The 18,443-nt window shown below is 37.8% G+C and overlaps 2 protein-coding genes across 3 annotated transcripts in view; one reads left to right on the forward strand and one right to left on the reverse strand.

Annotated features, from left to right (window-relative positions):
- The window catches only part of WASHC5 (WASH complex subunit 5), a 58,423-nt gene extending 42,682 nt beyond the window's left edge, over positions 1 to 15,741 (reverse strand). The window contains exons 1-7 of one of the 2 annotated variants that reach the window (XM_074201683.1): positions 15,638 to 15,741; positions 9,284 to 9,719; positions 8,676 to 8,821; positions 7,840 to 7,924; positions 5,257 to 5,357; positions 3,359 to 3,551; positions 1,282 to 1,434 (exon numbers count right to left, since the gene is read on the reverse strand). In XM_074201683.1, the coding sequence (XP_074057784.1) occupies positions 1,282 to 1,434; positions 3,359 to 3,551; positions 5,257 to 5,357; positions 7,840 to 7,924; positions 8,676 to 8,821; positions 9,284 to 9,469 (864 nt within the window). In that variant the 5' untranslated portion in view covers positions 9,470 to 9,719; positions 15,638 to 15,741. The remainder of the gene's footprint in view (positions 1 to 1,281; positions 1,435 to 3,358; positions 3,552 to 5,256; positions 5,358 to 7,839; positions 7,925 to 8,675; positions 8,822 to 9,283; positions 9,720 to 15,637) is intronic. The other variant, XM_074201684.1, reaches the window with a different exon arrangement.
- Positions 15,742 to 15,916: 175 nt separating this feature from the next.
- Positions 15,917 to 18,443, forward strand: part of NSMCE2 (NSE2 (MMS21) homolog, SMC5-SMC6 complex SUMO ligase) — a 281,655-nt gene continuing 279,128 nt past the window's right edge. The window contains exon 1 of the mRNA XM_074201685.1: positions 15,917 to 16,022. The gene's annotated coding sequence lies outside the window, so the exon portion shown is untranslated. The remainder of the gene's footprint in view (positions 16,023 to 18,443) is intronic.

The following is an 18,443-nucleotide window of genomic DNA, read 5'->3' on the forward strand; positions in this document are numbered from 1 at the left end:
TAAATTCTAAGAAGTGTAATAGTGTACATCAACTCACAACTTCAAGTTGTTCTTAAGAATGTCAATAAATATATACATTAATAACACTGTAAGATCATCAACTATGGTGGATGTAACTCCTCTGAGCATTTCAGAGATCAAGGACAATCCAGAGAGACCTATTATTTCCAATGCCATCCACATTCAAAGGGAAAAACCCACAGAACTAGAATGTAAACTAAGTTTACTTTTTAAAAAAAACTCTTCCATTCTCATGGTTTTTTCCTTTCTCCTTAGTTCTAATTCCTCTTTCACAAAATTACTAATACGTAAATTGTTAAACATAAATGTCCAACTTTTATCAGATTGTTCACTGCCATGGGGAGGCAGAAGAATGGTAGAAAAATATGGAACTCATAAATTTGCAAATGGATAAATGCTGAAAAACTATCATTGCATGTAAGTGGAAAAATAAAATGAAAATTCAGTTAAGAGTTAAAAAATGTCAATAAGCACATTCATTTAGGCAACTTATGATGCAAATTCTGCTCTATATTTTGTCAACCTTTGGTAATACTGAGTAGAGTGTTATATACAGAAGAAAGTGATTCATAAATACTATTTTCATTCTCTGATTAAACTTGTTATAGATTTCAATCAAATTTAAAAAAATTTAAATATTCTCATGAAGTATTTAACTGAAGAATATCATGACATTTTAAAAGTAAAATTCAGCATAAAAGCAAATGGTATTACTATTTGAGAGGCAGAACGGCACTCAGTGATGGACAGAGTACTGACTTTGGAGTTAGCGGGGCTTAACTTTAAAACCCTTTTATGACAATGACCAGATATGTGACCCATTCCATCTCTGAGCCACAATTCCCTAAGACTGAAAGTCATAGATGAATTGTATATGTAAAAGATGAGACTAGGATAAAAATAGTAACTACAAAAAAATCTAAAATTATTTCAATGTGATTTTACTTTAATATCCACTATTTATAAAAACAATTAAAAAGTTCCAGTAAAAAAACTGGACCTCTTCAGGGGGTCCACCAAACATGTTGGAAGCCTTCCTTAAATCCATTCACACAATAGGAGCACCAATGGAAGGCAAGGCCTGCTATGTTGAACTCCTTACTCTTACTAAATGACTGGCCCACCTTCTTTTCTGATCAACCATATTTGTGATGAGAAAAAGAAAGAAAGATAGAGCATTTTGTAGGATAAAGTCTGGATATATTTTTCTTTGTCTGGATAAAGTTTGGTAAAAAGTTAATGTACAATAAGGATATGTACCCAATTATCTGGGAAATATTTGTCCACTATTTCTCTCATCTTTGCTTGATGGTTATGAAGAATAGATGGTTCAAAATAGAGGATCACATAGAGCATAGCAGCTTGGTTCGCAAGGGCAGTACTTCGGTGCTCTGGCAGTGGATATGCTGAAACCTAAAATAAAGAAAATCCCCATTGCTTGAATTTCAGGATATTTTCTGCCATATATTTGCCAAATAACTGATACATATCAGCTACTCTAAATCAGTGTTGTGTAGTCTTGAAGTGGGAACCTCTAACTAGGTTACAGAGATTATATGTATAAGACCCACACATTACTGGGTGGACATAGAACCAACATTTCTCCTTTTCTCTACCAGTCATATTATCCTTAAAGGTGAGTGGAGGCCCAAGCCAATATTTTGATGGTAGCAATGTCTACAAAAATAAGTGTGGCTTTTGTATTTTAAGTGGTTTTGTTTCATTACTTTTAGAGAAAAAGGGTAGGAAGCAGGGAGACAAAATAAATGTAGGAAAAGGAGAAGATATCACAGTGATTCTAAGATTGGACAGGAATAGGGGCAGCTAGGTGGTGCAATGGGTAGAGCACTGGCCCTGGAGTTAGGAGGACCTGAGTTCAAATTTGACCCACAATACTTAATAATTACCTAGCTGTGTGACCTTGGGCAAGTCACTAAAAACCCCACTGCCAACCTCTGAAGCCAGTGGAAAAATCAGAGAACGTAGAGGAAATAGATAATGATTATTAAAAAAAAAACCCAAATAATATTAAGTTACATTAAGTTGTAATAATAATATTAAGTTATCCTGCAAGTCCCAGTTGAAGGGGTCTTGTCAGTAGACAAAAAAATAATGATTGTTTTTAAGATAACACAGACTTGATCTAATAATTGGTTCTTCAATCTAGGCCAAAAGTTTTTTAAGGAAAAATAAATAACAAAGTTTATTCTGCATACAATTCAAAGGGTGACTGCAAAATTTTGCATTAAAACAACTTTACAGAATAAAAAAATGTCAAATTACAAAGGACCCTGAAAATCCTCCTATGGATAGATAAAGCATAAATTCTTTCCTGTGACAGATGGATGAATGTCTCTGCTTGAAGGCCTCCAAAGTTGGGGGAAACTTTCACACTGTGCTGGTTTAGAATCATTGCCTTTATAATGTTTGGTAAAAAAAAAAAGTCTAAACTCACTATGCTTTTTAAGAAGGACTATGTAAATTCTTTCTGATGATGAGTATAGATTTAAAGAAGATAAGATGTCTATTTTCACAGCATTTTTATTAATTTGCACAAATTAATTTGTAATGGAAAAGAATACAATAAAATTACTTTCTAATTCAATGATGGCACTTGGTAGATTTTTGAGAGAGGACTGACATGTAGTCTTGCACCTGCATTTAGTCTAAATTTCTTTTATTCTCATAATAATATTCTATGGCCATTTCAATTCTTTTTAACTCTTTTGAAGAAGGAAGAGAAAGACTTCTTATGGATAAAGAAGAAAACAGCACTTAAGAATATGAAAAATCTCCTCACCTTATAACTAAGAAAAACAATTTTAGTGATCTCATTTTTCGAGTTCATCAACATTTCGTTGAAAAGCAAAGCTGTGTAAGTCAAATGCCATTACTACAAAGAGCTCTGGAACAGAAGTAAGTCTAAGTAAGATCTGGTTTGCTTATTTAATTTACTTGGAAATACAATGAAATAATTTTCTCAGATCTAAACACTGCTTGCAATGCATTTACTTCACAAAACCAAAAATTAGAAAAATGGCTTTTGAATCTAATAAAAAATTGGAAAAATGATTTCAGTGTACAGATTGTTTTGATGATGAGGATGATATTTGTCCTTCATCCTTGAAAACTATGACATCAAGAAGGTGATGCCATGACAAGTATGTGAATTGGATATAAGTGAGGGGAATGCTGTACTAAGTCAGCCTCACGTTCTCCTCCATAGCTAGCTGAGTCCAACTGGAGATGGCCCTGGATGCAGGCAATCAGGATTATGTGACTTGACTAGACACTAGTGTGACAGATTGTTTAAATTTAAAATGAATTCAATTCCTACCTGGTTATAAATATCATCAGATCTTAATCTCCCAATAACCATGCTGACAAAAGTTTCACTAATAGGCACTCTGCCAAAGTAACTCTCTGGATAGTTGGGCGGTCTTTTGGCTCCTGGTTGGCTAGAATAGCCTGTGCTACGAAGCAGTTTACAAATATCATCCATATTTGAGTCAGCAGAAGATCGAGCAGCACTGTCATACCACAATAGAAAAATAAAACAGAAAATACTTTATGAAGGAATCGGAAATATTAATTTAATAGTGTAGAAACCTACCACAACTGATTCAGATCAAATGCAGGTCAATTCATACACCTCAAACACAAAAACCAACTCAAGTATGGACGTTAAACAACTAATTTATGAGACAGGCATTAGTTCTCAATGTCAATGATTTATAATAACCAATGTTATACACAATAAAATTTCACCAAAAGATCTCTTTTAGAAATATAATACCATATCTATTCCCCCACTTAGAAGAGTGTTTCTTTCTTATGGAAGTCTTTTTGAAAAGCTGAGGTATTAATAAAAGGACTGATAAATGCCAACTGACTTAATTCAGAGGAATTCAAAATGGAGGACCAAACATATTTTCAAAATGAGATTTTAAACTCTCCTCTACCCTTCCAAATACTATAAGAAATAGACATATAGTTGTTCATAGTGGGTTTCTAGGAAAATACATAGATTTAAAAAATCAGTTTCCACTGATATTAATACGAATGAAGTATAAGCTGCTGCCCATGAATATAGCAGACAGGGCCTCCACTTATCCAGATACCTGCAAGTGCTCTCTCTCTCTCTGACTCTGTTTCTCTTTCTCTCCAAAGCAGAGCAGTTTACAGTTTCTTGATCTGATAATTGTCTTCAAGTCTCTAAAAGACTGTCAGGTGGAGGAGGGATTAGATTTATTCCATCAGACTTTGGCAGACAGAACCAAAAAAAATATGGGAAAAGTGGGAGCTTGGAGGAAGCCTGGGTTTAGGAGAATGTTCCTTTTTTTTTTTTGAGGATTTTATTTTGAATTTTACAATACCCCCCCAATCTTGCTCCACTCCCCCACCCCCACAGAAGCCAGTCTGTTAGTCTTTATATTACTTCCATGTTATGCATTGATCTAAATTGAATGTGATGAAAAAGAAACCATATAGGAGAACGTTCTTAACAATTACAGTAGAAGGGCTGCTTGGGAAGGAGTGGAGATGGGGGTTGGGGACTGGTTCCCTTTTTGGAGGTCTTTAAGCAGAGGCCAGAGGATCACTTTTCTGGAACATTATACAGGGATTCCTGCTGTGAATGAGTTGTCACCACTGAGGTCTCTTCTACCTCTTAAATCCTATGAGTCTGTGATAGCAGTTGAAAATTCCATAACTTTATTTGCTGTGAACTGGCAGAATGGACAGTATTAGACCTGGAGTCAAGGAGACCTGAGTTAACAACTGCCTTTAACTAGTTGTGAAACAGTGAACAAGTCATTTAGCCTCTCTCTGCCTTAGTTTCCCTATCAGTAAGATAAAAATAGTAATAGCATCAATAGGAGTGTTGTAAAGATTGAATGATATATTTGTAAAGTGGTCTGCAAGCTATAAAGATGTATATAAATGCTAGCCATTTTTTATTACTTGCTTAAGTTCTGTATGACTAGAAATAAAGAAGCATAAATAAAATAAATAAAAACTTCCAAAATGCTTTAGAGTAATTTGTTAAGCAAAGTTAAACCCAATTTGCTCTTTAATATTTTACAAGTGTTCCTTTTGGGACATATATGTCTTCCTTTTACAAGGGTTCAGAATGATGAGGTAAATTTTCTGTTGCATTTATTTTGTAAACATACAACATACATTGCATTTTTTTGGCCATTTTTCTTTTTACAAACACAAACCTATCACAGTCACCTGTATCGATAGTAGGAAACCAACATTCTCTCTCTGACTTCACCTTCAATCTTTTGATCAATAACCAACAGCATGACTCCGTAGAGGTAGAGAGCTTCACACTAGTCAAAGAGAATAAGAATAATCAAAAAGTCAAATAAAAAAAAAATCAGGTGATTAAAGATCAGCATGCTATTTTCTTAGTGAAGGAATTCGTTGTTTTTTAAAGCTCTTCTCATTCTCTTTCTCTCCTGCTCTTGAGTGCTGATTCTTTTATTGACTCACTGCTCCTGAAAGGGGATTCAGAATATTCCCTCTTGGGGGCAGCTAGGTGGTGCAGTGGATAGAGCACTGGCCCTGGAGTCAGGAGGACCTGAGTTCAAATGTGGCCTCAGATACTTAATAATTACTTAGCTGTGTGGCCTTGGGCAAGCCACTTAACCCTCTTGCCTTGAAAAAACAAACAAACAAAAAAAACCCTTAAAAAAAAAGAATATATTCCCTGTTCTCCACTGCCAGTTCCAGATTCTCCCTCTATAACCACCACTTACACTTTATGCCTTCATTGAGGTACACTTTTTCCAAATGTTCTACCCATTCAGATTCTGGTGCTTGGTCATTACCAATTCTCAAGGCGCTCTTCATTCTTTATCAATGAGTTCAATTGGCTCATAGTCTCTCCATTCCAATTCCTGCCTTCATACTCTTCAACATCCCTGTTGATGTTTCCTAGAATTACATAACTTAATAGTTTCTCAGCCTACTCAATTTCCATGACTTCCATTCCACCTCAGTTATATGTAGGGACATCCACATCCTTGATCTTATCATCACCCACAAGTGTTTTCATTTTTTACTAAGCTTTGCTACTCTTTAAAAGTATGGGGGGGGGGGGGGGCGGCAGCAAGGTGGTGCAGTGAATAAAACACTGGCCCTGGAGTCAAGAGGACCTGAGTTCAATTTATCTCAGACACTTAATAATTACCTGTGTGACCTTGGGCAAGTCACTTGGCCCCGTTGCCTTGCAAAACAAAAAAACACCACAAAATGTATTTTGGGATTTATCTTGACCTCTAATTCCTCTATTCCTCAATTCTTTTCTAGCTAATCACCTTCCTCTGGCTGTTACTCCTGACTCCTTAGTGAACCAGGTCAAATATAGACTTTCCCTACCAATACATCTTTGTCCTACTGCCACTCTTGGCTGTTCAAATCTCACCTTACACAGTTCCCACCATCAGCCATTTGGTTGTTACTGATATACTACATCCCATATCTTCATGTCTTTGTGTCACCCAAGGCTAGAATGTTCATCTTCCTCACTTTTCCCTCTGTTGAATATTTGATTTTCTTCAAGACTTGACTCAAGCACCACCTTCTGCAAGAACCCTTTCCTGGTTTCCGAGTCTTTTTAATTGTACCCCAAGGTTACGTAGCATCTGTATATGGGTTTTGCACGTACTTAGAAATCTACCCATTGTCTCCTTGATAGACTATATTATATTAGGGAGGAGGGTCATATAGAATCTCATATATTCTTTAGTGAAATGAGTTCCTTGAGCTCAGAAATGCTTTACTTTTGCCTTTATTTCCTTAGATTATTGACCATTTGATCCTCTCTACTCCTATTCATAAAGTGCTGAAGAAAACTAGAAGTAGTCATACAATGGCCCTTTTAATCTCAATTGAGCAAATTTCAGCAAGAAAATTTTTCTATTCCTCATTTACTGATCCTTTATCTCTTTTACCACGACAGCCATCCCAAATCTTTTCTTCTTTCCACAAGCCTCCAAGAGCATTTCCTCCTTGCTCCACCTTCACACGCTCATAGGAAGACCTCACTTCACATTTAAAGAAAATATTAAGGTTCTTCCTTCCTCAACTCACTTTTGAAATTTGACTACTCCCACTCCAGTTTCTTCTATTTTATTCGAATTTTTGATGAAGAGTCCTCTTCCCCAGTCAAGACCATCTTCTCTAGCATTTTGCTAAAGGATGTATAATATTCTATAATTCCCCTAAAACCATGCCCAAGTTGTTGTCATTTTCCTACTTATACAGCATTTCTCTATTCCTCAGACTTGTAAAATCAGATTTACCTTCACTCCCTCCATTTTCTCTTCTTTCAATTCTCTTCAGTTTAGTTTCTGACCTCATCATTAATCTGAAAAGTCCTTCTCACAAGGTAACAATTTGCCAACTCTAATGGACTTTTCTTAATTCGCATCCTTCCTCACCTCTTTGCAGCCTATGACAGTGACAACGACATTCTCTTCCTGGAAAATTTCTTCTCTGGATTCATGACTCTTGATTCTCTTCCTACTTGACTGATTTCTGGATTATCCTAACTGGATTATCAACTCTGAGATGCCAATTGATCTCCATGCCTCTATTCACTCTCCTCCCAATTTTAATCCCGAGCATATGGTAGATAATTGTTCAACTGATTTAGATCTGTGAAATCTGTCCTACATCTGTTATATAAATTGGAGCTTTATGCCTTTAGTGCATTTGATAAGTAAAATGTCTATGGTTTTAAGTGAATTTAAAAAAATGATTCTGAATTAAAATTAAAACATTTGTTTTATAAAGTCAATAACTTACAAGAAGTTGCTTTCCATCTTCATTGAGCAGAACAGTTTCTAATGTCTGTTGAATATAAATTCCTTCACTGAGATCATCTAGATATCTAGAAATAAAGACACAGAAAAAGGATTTGTTAAAAGAGGAAATCATAATTCTTTTCTTAAAAGATGTTCAAGAACAGGGTTCTGAACAGAGTAGGGACATAATATTTATTTGATGAACTGAATTTAAAAATGAGAAAGGCTTGAGTAGATCCTAGTCATAAATTTTAAGGTCTCATGGGATTGCAAGTTGACATACTGGAAAATACTCTGCAGGAAGGTCAAATAGTGAGGGAAAACTGAAATATCTGGCTGTATGTTATGGCTGGTGTTCAGCCTATATCTTTGCTCTGGAAACACTGACTGTAGAAATCAGTAGTAGGGTCCGAAGTTCATATTAAGATTAAGACTGGGAGAGAACCTGATTGCTCTGTGTAGCATCATGGACTTAAGGATAGGGCTGCAGAAGCTGAACCTCTACAAGGGCAGGACCACAAATCTCTTTTCCACTCAAATGGGCCAATCACAAATATAACTACAAAATAACATTACTAAATTTTTCAAAGGGAATGGAATTATAATATATGTCAAAATTAATTTTAAAAAAAGATATGAAACTTTTCTAAAATATTGAGAGCACTGCTAAAAGAATGAAAAGATACTGCTTTCTAGCATAAACTAATTGTAAAGGGTCATCTGGTTAAATAAAGAAAAACACTCAAGATTGTCTGAATTTCTTCCAGATGAGCCTCTGTTCCTTCCCTCATGATATATAATTTGTTAGAATCAAACTGTGGTAAGATTCATGAATACCTGTTTAAGTCTACAATATATTTGTGCACACTCTGAAAAGCTAAATAAAATCTTGTCACAATTTCTATGTTGTTTTCACGAAATTCTTCATCTAAATCCTGTAGTTCTGGTCTTGCTTCCAGTCTGCTTTCACACAATTCTGGACCCTGAGAACAGAAGAACAATTATATATGAAGTCTAAAAGAAAGTATATTTGATCGTAATGCAACATTTCTGACTAGTCTTACGAAAATTTGTTCTTATGCCCCTATCAATAATTTTAGGTAGAATTCAATTATTTATGAAAATATTATCACAGAATTAAAAACCCTTCTTCCTAAGTAAGAAACTTACCTAAATCTTAACTAAGCACTAATTTATATTTAAGTCAGAATAGTTCAATGTGAAATGCAATATCAATAATTTCACAGGATTCTATTGTATTCTCAAAATACACAGTATGATTTTTTTTTCTGAGTTTATGGTCATTTTAAATTAGAACTCACTATCTCTTTAAAACATTCTTTTTCACTGTCACCTCTTTTCCACATAAGTTTTTCTTTTTCCAAAGAAAGTGAACTTTAGAATAGGGATTATGTAAAAAAATTTGTATGTGGATGAAGACTTACCTTAAAGTAACTGAAATCAAAGATAATATCTCCATATTTCTGTTGATCAGCACGGTCTTTTAGCCTGAAAACACTGGGAATGAACTCAGAGAGTCTTAAAAGTTCAGCAATGATGGCATTGCCACAGGACACAATCCTCAGACATGCCTGTCCACAGAGATTATTTTCAGCAAGAAAATCCAACATTGTGAAGATGGCCAGTTGACCCTTGGCTGGGCACTGGGAATGGTCTGGTCTTTTGCAGTTATAACCTACAGATCATCTGAAGAAACCTGGACTTCTTACAAATTAGGTGCTCCATTAAAGGACCTGATTAAAAATGTATAAAAATCAATAACATTCCAGAAGAATCTTTGGAAGGCACAAAAAGAAAGCATGACATCTTCCTCCAAAATGATGCTTTAAATTACTGACAGTATTCTTCATATCCAGAGATCTGAATTGGGACATGAAGGTGATATGTAAGTACTAAATCCAATCAAGTAACAAGTAGCAATATAGTACCTGCTCTTTCATTTTAAAAAGTGTATTTGTTATGTAGTGTTCTGTGACCGGCTCAGAAAGAGATACAAATAAATAATAAATATTCCATCCCCTCACAGGTTCACAGTCTAGCTGGATAAGAGAATCATAAAATCTTAAAGTTGGAAGATATCCAAGAGGTAGATCAGTATAAGCCATAGCAAAAGAAGAACTCTATCTCTAATTTAACTGCAACAAGCAGTTGCATATCAGTTTTATTATTTCCTATATTAGTCTTCCTTACTACACTTTTACAAAGTTTTACAAAGACACACTCAGATACAAATAATGTAAACTGGAATATAAGAGCAGAGGGTTCTAAGAATCAGGTTTTCTTTTTTTTCTGGTGGCAATTTATAAATATGAATTAAAGGTGGTAGTATAATCATTAAAACGGAGTCTGATAACCGACAACTAGATATACTACTACCCGAGGCACTGAATCATTTCAATATGGTCATTCTTACAAAGGAAACTAGAAGACAAAAGAAAGTTACCACAATTTCTCTTTGGAGAGAGAAATAAAGGCATGGAAGGTGCTGGTTTTTATCCTATATCCACAGGCAATGAGAAACATTATTTCATGGTAAATTTGGTCATCTATTATAGTGCTCTCAATATTTACAAGAAGACCACTATGGGGGTGGCTAGGTGGCACAGACAGAACACCGGCCCTGGAGTCAGGAGTATCTGAGTTCAAATCCAGTCTCAGACACTTAATAATTGCCTAGCTATGTGGCCTTGGGCAAGCCACTTAACCCCATTGCCTTGTAAAAAATCTAAAAAAACAAAACAAAACAAACTCCAAGAAGAGCACTATGAAGACAAATATAAAGAAAGTCTATAATGAACTTAAGAGGTTCATTCCTTCAAATTAAATCAGTATATGCTTCTATACCCTGGGATTTTAAAGCAAAGGTAGGTAATGGTGGCTGGTTAAATATTTTGGAAAAGATAGTCTGGGAGCAAGTCTTTGGTAAAACCAAAGCTTCAAGGCTACATGGAAGCTTCCTGCCTATATATATCTTTTGAATATTTTCTTCAAGGAGAGAGTTAAGGGGTACTGACTGGATGAACACCAAAGAACATCACAAAAATGATACTGATTATACTTTAATGAAGAGGAAATTACTGGCTATTGATGTTAGAGCAATTTCTGAATCAGCTGTTTGTATATCATTGGACCACTTACTTGCTAAAGCAAAAACCAAAATCAATACTAAATTAGATAAATAAACATGAGAAGATAATGGGGTGCAGCAGAGACAACTCTAACTTTAATTTTTTAAGCAAGTTGCTGATAATGGAAAATGGATACAAGGATATACAGTGACAGAGTATGACTATATTCCAAGCAAGTATAAACAACATAAATCAAATTGCCACAATGAACACTTACAGAACCTAGAAACTGCTTCAGTCAGCAAACATTTGATTTCTTTAATAAGTTGTGAAACATGGTGACTAAGGATGCCACCAACCTGGAATAGAATTCATTTACAAAATATTATGGTAGAAGATGTTGGAAAATGATCAGGATCACCTTGCAAAAGATGAGAAGCAGTGAAAAAGAATGTCTAAAGAAATCTTTGTGATAGACTGAATTAACTCAGATTATCTCAAAGGCACTTGAGGACTGAATTGGCAGATACAAACTGATGAAAAGTAGAAAAGACTTGTTAAAATTTCTAAAACAGTCTTTTCATTATCACAATCCCAGTATTTTGTCACTTGACCACTCTTTGCCCCAGTTTTCCCTAACTTTAAAGTAAAGACAGTAAGTGCATCTGCCACCCATTTTCCCTGGGTTGTTGTGACGTTCAGATGAGATATTTGTGAAAAGTGTTTAGCATAGCACCCAGCACCTAGTAGAGACTAAATTGTTTAGACCCTCCCTTTTTCCCAGTGTTTCAAATACAGCAGACCCCTCATTAATGTAGTTGACAAGTTGGAGTATTATTTTATAGCAGCCCACATCTTTATTGTTACACAGCTGACTAAAATGTGGAAAGAATATGGGATTTCACTGTACTTGTTTACTATTTAAAAAAAAATCAATATGGGAGAGAAAAACTCTTCTACAACATGGCTCCCATGCACATGTCAAAATCATTAAGTTTACTTGAAAAATATAACAGGAAACAACTTTGTTTAACATTTTTGTAATATAAAAGTAGGTATAAAACAAGAAGATGGGATAGACAATGCCCATGTTCCAAACTATGCTATGCAGCTGAGTATGTGACTTTTGTGGCCAGACTACCTTGGAAAGGCAGTGTAGATGGACAATGAATGGGGCCTAGAATTGAAGATAAGAATAGTGCACTGTAATGCTTTTTACCAATTACAATGTTTTTAGTGGTCAAAAATTTTCCCTGAATTAAAGACCCACTTTTTTTAAAAAAACATAATTATTCTGTAAGACAGTTATGTGGTAAAATGCATATAGCACTGGGCCTGGAGTTAGATCTGAATTCAAATCCTCTTTCAGACATTTAATAGCTATGAGACACTGGACAAATAATTTAATGTTGTGGTTCAGTCATGTCTGTCTCTTCGTGACCCCATTTGAGATTTTTTGGCAAAGATACTGGAGTACCCAGAAAGTTTTAGGGCATTCAAAAGGCAATGGAGAAGTACATCATGGGTGTAAATAGGCTATCAATATGCTATTGCATATTACTAATCATGGGCAAAACAAATGTGCAATAGCACAGGATAAACAATGTAGAGGTTCAAATCATGAAAATGTATGAGAAGATGTCAGTTATGTAGTAAGTGCAGGACTAACTTACATGTTCCACATGTAATCCATCTCACAATGTTGATATGCATATAGCTGTATGCAAGCACCTCCTCTCTACTGGTTTCCAAATCTTCCCCATTCATTTACCTCATTAGGTCCTACCATCCCCTCTAGTCAGCTAGGTGGCATATTGAAAAGAGCACTGGCCTTGGAGTCAGGAGGACTGGAGTTCAAATTTGAGCTCAGACACTTGACTCTTATTAGTTGTGTGACCTTGGGCAGGTCATTTAATCCTGATTGCCTCACATCCAGGGCCATCGTCCTGATTCATATCTGATCACTGGACCCAGATGACTATGGAGGAGAAAGTGAGGCTGGTGATTTAGCACAGCCTGTTCACTCAAATCCAATTCATGTGATTGTCATGGCATCACCTCCCTGATGTCGTGGTCTTCTAGAATGATGGACAAAAACATTCTTATCCCCTCTACCTTTTATCCCATTTCTTAACCAAATTCCTGAAAATGCTGTTTTCCTCTCTCTTCCTCTCTTCCAACTGATCTCATCTGTCTACTGAAACTGCTGTCCTCAAAGTTAATCAATGATCTTTTCACTCCCAAATTAATCTTTGCAGAATGTGACATTGCCGACCATCTCCTCCAGCATAAGCTCTCCTCTGTGGGTTAGTAATATCATTCCTCTCTCTTGGTTCTCCTTCTACATATCAGAACATTCTTTCTTCTGTATTGGTACTCTGCAAGGCTCAGTCCTGGGCCCTCTTCTCTTTATACTCTCATTAGCTGATCAATTAGAAAGCATTTATTAAGCACCTACTATGAACCTAGCACTAAGCTAGATCCTAGGGTTACAATTAAAAAGACTGAAATAATTCTTACTCTCAAGGAAGCTTAGGTTCTAGTGAATGGTGACTTCATCATCTCCTACAATTAATGATCACACTACTGCAGATGACTATCCAGTTCAGCTCTATCTTCTGAGCTTCAGTCATGGTTTACAAACTGCAAAATGGATATTTTGAATAGGCTGTCCCATCCTGGACTATACTATTCAAACTCTCAGGATCAATGCAGAATTCATTGTAGTTTGCTTCAAATCCATCATTCTTCTGAACTTCTAATGAGGTCATTACCATGCTTATAGACATCAAGGTTCATGATTGGTGCCATCTCCTAATTCTCAGTCATGTTAAATATTTAAGCAACTGCTGAATCTTATCACTTTTATTTACATAATATTTTTCAAATATGTCTTCTCTCCACTCACTCAGGCACCACCTTAATTCAGATCTTTATCATCCACAACTCTCTGAACAAGAACAGCTTCCTATTTGGTCCCTCTACCCCAAGTCTGTCCCCATTCTAGTCTGTTCTTCAGAGGTGTCAATGTGATTTTCCCAAATTAAATATCTGATCTAGTTAACTCCCATCCACATTCCCCAATAAACTCAAGTAGTTCCCTATTACTTTGAAGATTAAGTACAAATTCTTCTCTTTGTTATTTAAAATTCTTTGCAACTTTTGCTCTTTGTATCTTTCCAGACTTATTATACATTATGGTTCTCCATGAATAATGCCCTTCTTAACATTCTTCAAGCAAAGTACTCAACAGTATTCCATTTCCAAACCTTATCACTGATTGCCCTCCAGTGCTTTTAACAGTGGTTGCTCTCCCTTTTTACATCTGCTTCAAGGGACATTACAGATGGTTTTTCTAGTTCCTTAGTTGTTAATTTCTTCCTCTCTAAACTATTCTTATAATCTACTTTGTATGTATTTTTTATTTAACTATATTTATATATGTCTTTCTCTTTGTAATGTAAGTTCCATGAATGCTAGTATTGCTTCTGCTTTTTGCCCAGCACATTTTAAGTATTTCCTCCAATGCCCCTCTTGTCTTCTCTGACAATGCCATCCCTCTGGCGCGGGCCCTCATCCCCTCACGTCTAGATTACTACAAAAGACTGCTTCTTCCGGCTGAATAGCTTCAAATCTCTCCTTACTGACTACTAACCTTCCTGGCTTCCTGGCTTCCTGGCTTCCTTTTAAGTCCCAATGAAAAATCTCACCTTCAACAGGAAGCCCTCCCCAATTTCCCCAAATTTCCCTGATTGTATATATTTGTTTGCATGCTGTATACTCCATTAGATTTTAAGATCTTTGAAGGCAGGGCCTAGCTTTTGCCACCTTTTGTATTCTCATTACAAGTGCATAGGCACTTAACAAGTATTTATTGATTGATAGTATGATTTAGTGAAAACTTTGAGTCAGAAAATTTGCATTTTAATTTTGGCTGTTAAGATTTTCTATCTAAAGGGCTGTGGAAAATCCACTTAAACTTTTACAAGATTCTAAATGATAAAGTTCACTTCTTTTTTAGTTTTTTTCAAGGCAGCGGCTTGCCCATGGCCACAACAGCTAGGTAATTCTTAAGTGTCCAGGGCCCTAAAGTTCACTTCTAAATGAACTAAATGATAAAGTTCACTTCAATTCTAAATCCTATGATCCTACATGTTCCTCAATCAATATATTTTCCCTAAGCTCTTAAAAAAGGATAAGATTTTCTTTATGAATCGGTATGTTGTCCAAGAATTTCCAAGTTGGGAAAGAGTTTCATTGCATTTCAAAGAAGGAAAGAAAGACTTCTAACATCCTTCCATAAGCAAGCCTTTGGAAAACCCTGTATTTTACTCACACACACCTTTACACCTTCCCTTGCCTTTCTGGGCCTCAGTTTCTCTGATTTGTACTCACAACTAGGAAATAGCCCGGTTTGGAACAGGAAGCTCGGGGCTCGGGGCGGGAAGGGGCTTTAGGATCCGCTAGAAAGTCATTTTTGTTTCCTAAGTGGGTAAGGCGAGGCCCGGGGAAGCGAGACGGCTCGCGGATTCGGGAAACAGCCGGGCGCGCCGTCCGGGCCCCGCGCTCCGGGCCCCTCGCGTTCTGGCCCGCGCCCCACGGCGGGGGTTTTCTTCCCGCTCCCCCAGTCCTCGGCCCCGGGGCCGCCGCTCCCGCTCGGCCACCCCTCCCTGACCACCCTGGGGGCGGCCCCGACTCCCCCTGGCTCACCTGTGGCGGGGCCTGGCCCTGCTCCCGCGCCGGGATCCGATCCCGCTTGCCCCGGTCGGTCTGGGGGGGCAGAGGCAGCGGCGGCGGCGGGGCCCGACGATCCTCCCCCGGAGCCCCTTCCCCAACCCCGGAGCGGCTCCGGCCGTCACATGACTCGAATCGGCTAGGCAAAGGGTGGAGCGCGGAGGCGGGGCCAGGGAAGATCACGTGAGCACGAGGAAAGGGCGCCTGGGGATGACGCACGGCCGGCGCCCCGCTGATGACGACGGCCAGTTCCGCGCAGGTCTCTATAGGGACCGGAGAGAGGCGGGATCCGGGAGCTGCAGCCCGGGAGCCAGCGTCCGCCGCGGCTTCTGGTGAACGCGCGGCCGGGCCGGGCCGCCAGGTGAGGGGCGCAGGCGGGTGGGGGAGGAAGAGGAACCCCGCAACTTTGTGAGTTGACTTTTTTCGCGGTGGGGCGACCCTCCGGAGGGAAGGAGCGACCTCGAGCCCGTTTCAACCGGCGTTTTGTTAAATGCGTAGCTTGTGGTCAGCGCTTGCCGGAGACCTGCCAGACCTAACCTGGCTCTGTCCGGCCGAGGGACCTGAGGCTCGGGAGGGGGCCGCGCAGTCATCGAGTATCACTAGCATTCAGGCCGCATTCCGTTTTTTAAAGTTTAAATAGTTACTGTAAATTAAAATTTTATTTTTTAAAATTATTAGAATGAAAATAATTTTTGGAAATTAAGTTAATTTTTAAATTAAGTTTTAATTTTTAAAAATTAAAGGAAATTAATTTTTAAAAATAAATAATTTATTTAATGATTTCGTAGTAAAATTAAAATTTAAAATTTAAATATTCCATAGTTTTAAAAAAATTAATTAAATCTCTCCCACATTGAACAAATTAAAAAAAAAACCTGAAAAAATGAAACCCTTGGTGTAGAGTCCAGCGGGACAGATTCTCATATTGGTCATCTCTGAGAATGTATGTATGTATGTATGTCCTTTCTGTAGTTTAAGGTCATCACCTGTTCTGTCAGAACATAACTGACGTATTTCATCATCCCTCTTTTTGACTTGTGGTTTATCACTGCAATGATCAAAGTGGTTTTCTCTATGAATTTATCATTTTATAACTGGTTCTAGTTCAAAAGATTTCATTCCATACAGTTTAGGTTTCTCTCTCTGAATTGGTTTATTTCATCATTTCTCCATGGCACAATAATATTCCATGCCTTTGGGTTTAGAAAACACATATTCTTCCAACAATGTTGGTAGGTGTTATTGTTATTTCCATTTTTGCGGATGGAAACTTGAGGCAGATGAATTTGGAACTTGACCAGAAACACACAGTGAATAGTATGAGTTATGATTTGATTTCAGATCCTTTCTCTTTTACTTTCTCTCTTATTTTCCCTCTCTCCCTCCCTCCCCCTTATATTTTGTGTGTGTGTGTGTGTGTGTGTGTGTGTGTGTGTGTATGCTGTGGAGAGAGAGAAGGGAATTCTCGTTTCCAAAAATATAACTATATAGATTTCTCTTTTGTGCCATAGAGGAATGATGAAACAGACCCATCCAGAGAAAAATGGAAAGACTCTATGACCTGAGGCAGAAGGAAGTCTGTAGCATTAGAACCATTTATAAATATGTGTTACTCCCCTCCCTCATGGGAGGCATAATTCCACTCCCTCTTATACTCTGGGGAAGGAAAGAAAGTTAAGTTCAGAGTTTAGTTCAGTTCCCATCTGGCACAGTCCCAGTTCCAATTCCAAAAAATTTGCCTTGAATTCAAACCTCAGGCAACCTGGCTTCTGACTTCCCTGACTGGCCAGCTGGCTGCTCAATCACACTGGATATCCAGCTTGGAATCCTGGCTGCAAGTGGACCATGGCTCAACCCCTGGTCTAGTGGGGAATCACCTCCTGCACATATGACACTAAGAAGGAGGAGCAGCATCACAGAACAGAAGCAAGCAAGGTTCTCAGAGACTGGATAAAAGAAGGAACCGAATGCACTGTGTACAAAGGCTAAGGGAATGGGCTAGCTCAGATGTCTTCCATCTGCACAGAAAATCTACCACACCTTCTGCTACTGCCTCATAGCTAGTGTGCTCGGGTAAAAAGACCCCAGACCCTATCTGCATTTATATATACCCTGATTATTTAAATCCTGATGAGTATATTGTATCCTCTGGGGAAAGGCTTCTTGGGGTCAGGTTGTCTTCCATTTGCCTCAGAGCAACCATTTTAAGCTGTACCATTATAAGGCATCTTTTTCCTGATGCCAGGCCAATCTCCTAAATCAGATGAAAAGAAGAGCACTCCTTGCATTGGGAGAGATTGGGAAAGACTTCCTGTAGCATGGGGGAGGTTAGCTGGGCCTTCATGGAAGCCACAGAAGTCAGCAAGAAGAGATGAAGGGGAAGAACACTTCAGGCCCAGACCCAAATGGTGAAATGTCTTAATTATCAGGAGGCTGGTCTACCACAGAATATGTGTAAATAGATGGGAAAGGTGGGGGAGGCTAGGGATGCCAAACAGAGCACTTGTATTGGATTTGGAGTTCAAAAGAGTGACTGTTTTGCAAGGTGGCCAAAGAGGTCTGCTAGGCTGGGATTCAGCTAGTGCTCACCACACTAAAGACAAGAACTTCCTTGCGGAGAGAAACCTAGGTCAAATAATGATTTCTGTTGAAATGACTACTTATCTCTAGTCTTGATATTGCAGTTAATGAGCCCAGTCAAGGACCATTTATTTTGTAAACCAATGACTACACTGAAAATAGAATGGAGAGAAATCAGCTTCGAAACTTTGTGAAGCCTCAC

This window comes from Macrotis lagotis, chromosome X (assembly GCF_037893015.1).
Source record: "Macrotis lagotis isolate mMagLag1 chromosome X, bilby.v1.9.chrom.fasta, whole genome shotgun sequence".
NCBI lineage: Eukaryota > Metazoa > Chordata > Mammalia > Peramelemorphia > Peramelidae > Macrotis > Macrotis lagotis.